The sequence below is a fragment of the Glycine max genome, chromosome 3 (genome assembly GCF_000004515.6).
Source record: "Glycine max cultivar Williams 82 chromosome 3, Glycine_max_v4.0, whole genome shotgun sequence".
Lineage (NCBI taxonomy): Eukaryota > Viridiplantae > Streptophyta > Magnoliopsida > Fabales > Fabaceae > Glycine > Glycine max.
The window spans coordinates 14425380-14434424 of record NC_016090.4 but is presented as its reverse complement, the minus strand read 5'-3'; the positions used below and the strand labels follow the sequence as shown (position 1 = coordinate 14434424).

General features: G+C 35.7%; 1 protein-coding gene across 1 annotated transcript; it reads left to right on the top strand.

Moving 5' to 3' along the window:
- Window positions 1-458: 458 nt before the first annotated feature.
- LOC100796349 (glucose-induced degradation protein 4 homolog) lies at window positions 459-7778 on the top strand. Its single transcript, XM_003520864.5, has 8 exons — window positions 459-593; window positions 707-762; window positions 5576-5719; window positions 6495-6568; window positions 6700-6754; window positions 6830-6892; window positions 7182-7309; window positions 7500-7778. Exons 1-8 carry the CDS (start codon window positions 542-544, stop codon window positions 7576-7578), a joined length of 651 nt encoding a protein of 216 aa, XP_003520912.1. The 5' UTR covers window positions 459-541; the 3' UTR covers window positions 7579-7778.
- The last annotated feature ends 1267 nt before the right edge of the window (window positions 7779-9045 follow it).

Below are 9045 nucleotides of genomic sequence, written 5' to 3'. Positions count from 1 at the left end.
GTTTTTAGTTATATAATAAACTAGTTATATGTCAATATTTTAAAAATAAAAATTAATTATATCAAATTATAAGAAAAAATTATATAAAATTATCCAATCATAATTTATTATATATTATAAATTTAATAATTTTTAAAATAATTATTTTAATACAATTTAAATAAAAATTTGTGATTAAATGAGGATATAGAATGATAAGTGTATATACATTAAACTTATGAAATTATACTTTTATTTTAAAAATGAATTATGGTTATAGTTATCATATCCATTTTTAATCTGATTATTTATTAGGTATGGATATAGTTAAAGAAAATATACAACTTAAGAGCACCCTAGTTTCGGGTTTGTGCGTGCGTTTTCAGTGTTAAACGACGTTTTTTCTTGCGTGTTCAATGTCAGCCTTAGATTTGTTTAGAAGACAAATGGATGGGCATGATTCATTATTTCCTCATGTCTTGTTTTTTCCTTTTTCAGGGAATTGCCACACTGCTCAGCAATAATCTCTGCATCTTCTTCTTCACATCACAATCACAGAAACATGCCCGTGAGAGTATTGGAGAACACCGCAGCACCTTCTTCTCAGGTTTCAGGTAATAATAACCATCATTTCTCATCTCATGCAATTTTCTCTCTCTTTTTTCTTTGGTAACAAGCTCTTTGTTTTTTTTTTTTTTATTATTATTGTTCGATTGTGTTGTGTTAGGTGCTAATTCGGGAAGGAGTTCGTGCCAATCTTGTAGTCTTCTAGGCGTTGGGCAGGTACTCATATTCCAGTGTTTTTGTTTTGTTAGACTTTCCCAATAGAGATTATGAAATTGGGGTTTCTTTGCTTAAGGGAACACGGAGCATCTAATGCTTCTTTAAGACAAATTGATAAAATGTATTCTTTTATAAAAATAAAATAAAATTGGTTGAAATAATAAATTTTGGGTGATGATCAAAGTGGTATTTTGAAATTAGAATTAGCAACCTGTACCGGTCTCTGATGATGGTGATTTGTATGGGTATCTAAGGCGTCATTCATTGGGCCAATGTGGTTCAGCACGAATTGAGTGTCAACGGAAACAGTAGATGTTTGTTTATACTTTATGCATGTTATGATTCCTTCTGTTGGAAGATTGATTTGTAGTCAGTACCACACTATGAAGCATGGACTCTAACATAGGACACAACACAGACACACTTTTACACGGTTAATGTCTAGAATATAGGACATGGAGACACTACATACATACACAAACAAAGATTCTAATTAAATGAAACATGAGTAACATAACAAAATATCTAAATTGATGGTATATTCATCTGTTTAAACCAACCTTTTATGTTTTTTCAAGTGTATTAGTTGTATAAAGGTATCGATTTAAGTGTTCATACCAACAAAAAGTAATTTTTGAATCAGACATCTAATAAGAAGTGTCAGACAAGTGTCAAGCAAGTGTCCAGGTTTGTCGTGTCGGAAACATGTCTGACTTGGCGACACTTCGAACAAGAGAGGTGTTCGTGCTTCATAGGTACCACATTCTTGTGTGAGCTTATGATTCTTTGCTTGACCTTATAAATTCATTTCAAGAAACTGAGCCTACTAGGGATATGTGAGAAAATGATGTGATAGAGTGGATTGGAGTGAAATGACTTTACATATCCATATAATGTCCATTTTCACTTTATCTTTGTATAACTACTTGACAAATGACACGTAGTGAGCAGGGATTTTCTTCTTTTTGCCTCCCTTATTTATGACCTTCTAAAGGCTTGAGAGATAGAGTATGTGATGTGTAGTCAATTTCTGATCAAGTATTAAAGATCTTAGAGAATAGTATCACAGATCAACTCTAATAGCCAGAAATCAGCATTTAAAGTGATTTCATTTCCATGTTGTTTAGAAACAAGCAATTAAATAAACAACCTACTTCGGTTTTCAAGCCTCAAAATTTGTTAATTAGCAAGGTTGTGAACTTGTGATATGCATTACAATGTAGGCTAGTTGATGGGGTAGGCTAGTTGATGATCTATGTCCTAAAGGATTCATCAAGGTTTTATAGTGGCTGTTGCCTGTTGGCTTCTGACTGCCTTATGTGATCGTCTTCTTTTATTTGGCCTTAGGATTGGCTTTGTAAAGTTTGGCTAAAAAGTGAAAAATATGGCATAGTTAGAGTTACGTCTTAAATTAGTGATGCACTACATATATATTTCATTTTATGATTCTAAATGCCAAGTATTTCAGTGTATAAGGGTACATTATGTCTTAGAACCATATGACAGATTTCTTTTTCTATGATAACTGCAAACTTAATTTGTTCTATTGGATATATATTGACTCAACAACAACAACAACAATAGTCAAGCCTTTTCCCACTAGTTGGGGTCAGCTAAATGGATCAAATGATGCCATAACGTTTTCTTGTAATTGTCTATAGACAAATTATTGATCTCTAAGTCCTTATTTGTTTCACCTATAGTTTTCTTGTTCTCTCTGCCTCTAGTTAATAGATGTTAAAGTGCAGCAAAGGCATCCGAAAGGTCCCCTTAAAAATCGGTTCATAAGGGGGTGACCTACCCAGCTATATAAACACTTATCATGTTCGTTAATCACCCGATGTGGGACTTTCAACACGCCCCCTCGAGCCAGGGCTCGTCACCACAAAGCGAGGGCTAACAGCACTATCCACCACACCACCGGGCAGAACCTAGCTCTGATACCATGTTAAAGTGCAGCAAAGGCATCCGAAAGGTCCCCTTAAAAACCGGTTCATAAGGGGGTGGCCTACCCAGCTATATAAGCACTTATCATGTTCGTTAACCACCCGATGCGGGACTTTCAACAATAGAAAACTAATAGATCATATTAGAACTCTATTTAGATCATAGAAAAAGGAGAAAAGAAAGAAGATAAATGGAATGAGAAAATATTATTGAGGTTAATGAATCCTGAGTTACAACACTCTATTTATAGAGTTATGAAGTTAGTTGCAAATACGGTTAGGTTGTTAGGAAACAGTTAGTTAGTTGTGACAATTGTCAATAATTAACTTTACAAACTGACACAGTGTTCTAACTACTAAATTGAGTGCAGTTGAATACTGCACCTCTCTATACAATACTCTAATACAAGGAAATAGATTGCCCTCCATATGATCTGCTCTTCTTATCTTTAAGGGAGTCTCAAGCACATTGAGTTTGGCCCTCAGAAAAGTAAATCTGCTTGGAGAAAGTGGCTTTGTAAGAGCATTTGCTTTCCTAATGCATTCATTCTTAATTCTATCTTGTCTAGTACATCTACTCATTTAACACTTTCTCATCTGTTAGATTCAAGAGTTTGGGCACAAACTGGAAGGTTTTATAAAAAGAATTTTGCAATCAAACCAAAATTTAGAATCTATAGTACAGAATGCTAACACATGCCTCTTCCCTAACAAGGAGTCTCCTCCTTCAAACCACCTCCAATAATTTAATATGCACAATTTCCCAGAAATTTGTCATACATTCTATTTAAGAAACACACTTATAACTATTCTACAATTACTAAACACAGAATAACTGCCATACAAGTACAATGACTTTTTTACCAAACTAGTTATTTTCGTGAAACAATATACCAAAATAAGGGTTTTTCAAACTATTTACCTGTCAGGGATGAATTTTGCCATGTAGGATAATGGCGCTTTGTGTTCGTCCTTTGTCTTTTTGCAGGAGGCACTAGGCTGAGGTTTGACACCACTTAGGTGTCCTGTCAATGAAGGAGGCGCTAGGTAGAGACATGCTTTCTCGTTTGCGAAGGAGGCGTCACCCTTGCTGTTAGGGGTGTGCAAGGTGACCTGACCCAAAACCGCACAAATCGGAAAAAAAAATGCATTTCAAGTGGTTTGGGGCAGGTGTGGTGGGTCAAAGAAACGGGTTAGACCAATTAGACATGATCGGGTTTGGTAGTTATTTCTAGACCCATCGGAAACCAATCCGTCCCGAAGTGCTTTGGCTTACCATAAGTTAATTAGGCCCAACCCAAGAGCTTTTGGCCGCTGCAACTCTTTTTTTTTTTTTGCACAGCAAAAATAGATATTTTATTAATCTAAGAAAGTACCAGTGGTACTATAAGTACATATTGGCTGTAGGGATCTATCAGGTTCCATTAATTGCAAAACCAAGGAAGATACACCTAACAATTTTACATAGATTCATCATCTCCCAACCCCTTCTAGTTACTAAACTCTTCCTTTAAATTAGAGGACCATTGATTAAAATGTACTGCAAAATCCTTCTCCATGGATTTGACCCACGTCCAAATTAGGAGGACTGCGTCATCCAGCAGTTTGCTTCCATCAAAACTTGCATTTTGAAAAACTATTTTGTTTCTGTGCTGCCATATTGTTCTTGTTAGAGTAATCCCCCAGCATTTCCATCTTGTAGCCTTCTTTCCATGATCGTTCCCGATTCCATGCTGCAAATAGTGATCCCTTGGGTTTTGAGGCAGAGCTGTAATTAGATTAACCTAGGACAATGACTCCCACCATAGAGGGAGGATGTTGCTGCAGTTGAAGAATAGGTGAGTAGCCTCCTCCTCTTTATTTCTGCAGAAAGGGCACAGCGAATCGGTTAGCATCACCTGTCTCCTTCTGAGGTTTGTCTTTGTTGGCCGCTGCAACTCTGCTCACCCCGTGCATGCCGCCAGGGCTGCTTGGCTTCAAAGTTGTTCCAGACAGAGGAATGGAGACTTCTCCAGTTTGAGAAAGCGAGTCACAACCGACGTCGGAATCTTTCTGTTGAGAATCAGAAATATTTAATGTATAGATTCATTAGGATTTGATTTATAGGAAACATATCTGATTGAGGAAACTGAATATCCTCTCATTATCGGTATTTATTGTAATGACCACTATATAATAGAGCATCTGCTGTGTACTCTAACACACGGTTTCAATCTATTATCCCTCTTTATTTTCTCTTATTTTACACTTTCCATCCTTTATCGCCGCTGACATGCTCTCCCATGACCTCCCCGCCTCTGTCACCACTAATAAAGCCTCATTATTGTTGTCATTGTCGTCATCTCTGTGACTGCCACTGCTGTGGCCTTCGAAGGATCCGGCAATAGAGCCTCTGCTGGTGGAGCAGAGAGGTTAAAAGGGATCTGTAGGGCGCCGGATAGGAGTGACGCGGAAACAGAGGGAGGGTGTAGAGAGGGAAAAGGCAACAGGAAGTGGAAGAGGGTGGAGTTAAGAAGGAGAAAGTGATCGACATTGTTGTGTTGTGACTTTGTTTCTTCCCTTCTTTCCCTGCTTCGGAGAAACAAATGAAACACTTTCTGTTCTGTTGTGCTTGTGTGTTTCTTTAGTTTAGTTGTTGTTGGTGTCTGGTAAGTGTGTTTGGAGGGTCGAAAATTGTTTAATTTAGTATGTATGCCTTTATCTATGTGTACAGTTTGCTGGTTGTTGTCGTACCCACACTTCATAGTCATAGAGAACACAACTTCAACTTTCCACTGAATTAGATTTCACATCTTCTGTTTTTCGTCCAGTATATCTTACTATAAGTTCAGAGTCATGGCATATACTCAAGGTGTTTATGTTTACAGGCCTTTTCTGGCACCCAGAATGTCTCAAGTGTACAAAAGGATGAAGCATGGAGAGTAAATGTCCGTATACAAGGATGTGACCTTGAGCATGGGTATTTGTGTGGCACCATGGAAGCTCTTAATGTTCCTATGGCAGACACACCTGTAAGCAATTCCTTTTGGTTCATCTTTCTTAAAAGTGAAACAGAAAAGTGACCACTTTTCATCTTTTAGAAAATATGCATGTTTATAGTTTCTGTTCTAGTTTAATTTGAACAATTGGTTGTGTTAAACTGTTGATTACTGTTTTGTCACAAATTGAATCTGTCGATTTAGGACAGCATTAATCTGTAATACATTACTCTTATCAGAATAACCTATTTTTTTATTACTTACCTAACAAACAGTTTATATAAATGAATTAATGATGTCTGTTCAGCTTCCATTTGATGGCATACAGTATTTTTTGTTAAATACAAAGTAGTTAACTGGCCTTTGAATTCTTAGATTGTTGTTAACCTACAGTATGGTAGAACTTGTCTTGGGTTTTTTTACATGCTAATGATTTTATTAATTATTAATTTTCTTTGTTAAAGATCAATCTTCACATTTTATATTGCTGCTGTGACCAATATGATCCAACCAAAAATTAGTTTCTATGCATTTATCCCTTATGTGGATAATGTATAGGATATTTTGTGTCTTATAGCATATTCACAAAGATTTAACTTCAATATTTTAAATCGAGACTAGAATACTATAGATAATATATTTATTATTTTTCTTCTTCAAAATACTCTTGAATGGTGTGTAACGTAGAGCAAATATATTTTAACTTCAGTTTTTGCCTTATATGCCCTGGTTGTCAATTCTTGAAGGTTTTTAGAAAGAAAGAAAAATCACCATGGCTTTCACTTTATCTTTTAATGATTTATATCAGGTAGTAACATTCTGGGAAGGGGAGATAGTTGATACAAAGAATTATACTTTCTTCACTGGCAAATGGGAGGCATCGTATGTTACTATGCAATCAACTCTTAAATCAAGAGGAGCTTAATTTCAATAACACTGATGATGTCCATGAATTAGTTTGGATACATACTCTGTTTTTATTAACCTTTTTTTCTGTTCCTTATGTTTTTCAGTCCCGAGGATGATATAAGGCACTGGTCTAAATTTCCATCTTTTTCTCCCTTATTGGTAACAATTTAAATTTTGGTGTCATGTGTAAGATTGCATCGCTTGTAGCGTTTCTAATGCACTTTAACATTCTAGGGCCAAGTGGAGGCTGATGGTGGCAAGTCTTTGGACCTGAGCAACTATCCTTACATATTCATGGTAAATTAATTTTCACCAAGAGAAAATGATAATAAAAAACTTCGTACCCCATTGTCCAGAGGCTCTTCGCTATGCGAAGGTATGGGGGAGGGATATTGTGCGCAGCCTTACCCTTGCATATGCAAAGAGGCTGTTTCCGGATTCGAACCCATGACCAACAAGTCACCAAGGCACAACTTTACCGCTGCACCAGGGCTCGCCCTCACCAAGAGAAAATGATAATGTTGAAAAAAAAAGTATTTATCTGAAATGAGAACCTTTACAAATCGCACTTATTTCTTTGTTGCAGAGGTGGAAGGAGCAGTACTTTGTGAATGTTGGAACCGACTGTGGATTAACCATAGCCGGATTTTACTACATTTGTTTCTCTTGCAGCGATGGCTCTATCAGTGGATTCTATTATGATCCCAATAGCAGGTGCTCTCCTCTTATGTTTCCAATTGGTTTATTCACTTATTGTGGTCCATGTTTTTCAGCCTTGAACTTCAGCAAACTTATTAGTCTTATGCATGTGCTTATCAGATCATTTAGCATTTTTTATTGCCTCTCACTATTTTAATTATATCTTTTGAAAGTTTTTGACATGAAACATATGGACCCTTTGCAGCCCTTACCAGAAGCTTGAGTTGAAATCCACTAATGATGGAAGATCAGGTTTCAGTTTTTCATCATATCAGTTACAATAGATTGTGAGACATTAGTATGTCCAGATTCATCATCTAATTGTTAGTATTGTATATGAGCGGGGAACATGTGGAAAATTTGAGTTTATTGCTGTCAGAATCAAAGCAAGGAGAATAAGTTTGTTCCCTAGTACAAGCGCCCAATATATTTTATGTTTTGACCAGTGACCACTTACCAGTTTAGGGTTGATTTGATTACATGACTTAATGGTTTTTTGGAGTTTAAAACAATTATGCAAATATACAGAGCACGCAAAATGGACTTGACCTGGTGGGCTGGGCTGGCCAGCCTTCAAGTAGGGCCAGGATGGGCTCTCAAAAAGGTGGCCCAAATAGAAACTAGTCAAAATGGTTCAGCCCATTTAACCTGACGGGCCAATTGGCCTCGGGATAGGCTGACCCGAACAATTAAAAATAAAAGCAAATCGGTCTTGTATAAATATCTGCACATATTTTATGATATAGTTTCAAAATATTTTTAATTATTTTATGCACGTTATTTGTGCTAGAAAGTCCGCTGCCAGGGATGCTTCAAATTCTTAGCGCATAGGCATATTCACGTTTTCTGGAGGAGTGCATAAAACACACATGGAAATAATTGAGTAGTGCAAAAAAATATCAAATCTTGGGTTTCATCCATGATTATGCATGGTATTGCAAATAATTTACACATTAAATATATTTTCATGAACATTTTAACTTCGTAATAAAGCAATATTTTCATGTATGATAACCGATGCTTTTGGATCTTAACTTCATAATAAAACAATATTTTATAGAGGTAAAAAAAACTTCATGTGCTATTTAATGTGTAAATCACATGAATATAATTGAAATCAAATATTTAGTAGTGCAAAAACAGTTGGTGCTCTAGTTAAGATTAGGCCATGATCTCTAAGGTGGTACTAATGACTACGTAGGAGGAAAGGTTTTTGCTTTGGGCACCAACCGTATTGTTGGTACATCCAATGTTTTAAGTGGAGTGATAAAAATGTCTTTCACTTAAAATTTTAAAAAGTGTTCCCTCTCTCTTCCTCATGTGTACGGTTGATTCTTCTTCTTCCTTCTCTGCGTCGTCTTTGCGATTTGGACACTTCGTGCCTCATCCATCTGCGTCGTGCCTCGTCGTGGTCGTCATCTTCCACTGCCATAAGTGGTCTAGGTTCCTCCTTCTTTTTATTTCTGCATTTGCGTAAGTAATGATTGAGAATCCATATAAGGCATACATATTGTCAATCCATATGCCTTATATGGATTAGTCAATCCATAAATTTATTTTAATCTTTTATTTAAATTTGAAAGAAAAAATTATTTTATAATTTTTTTAAAATTTTAAAAAATTAATATTTATGTTAAAAAATTGTAATAATTTTGTTTTTTATTTTTATTTAATTAATTATATTTGTTTTTTGAAGTTGGTTTTTAATTAAGAAGCTAACTGATTTGTTTATTTTAAAACAAATGTATATA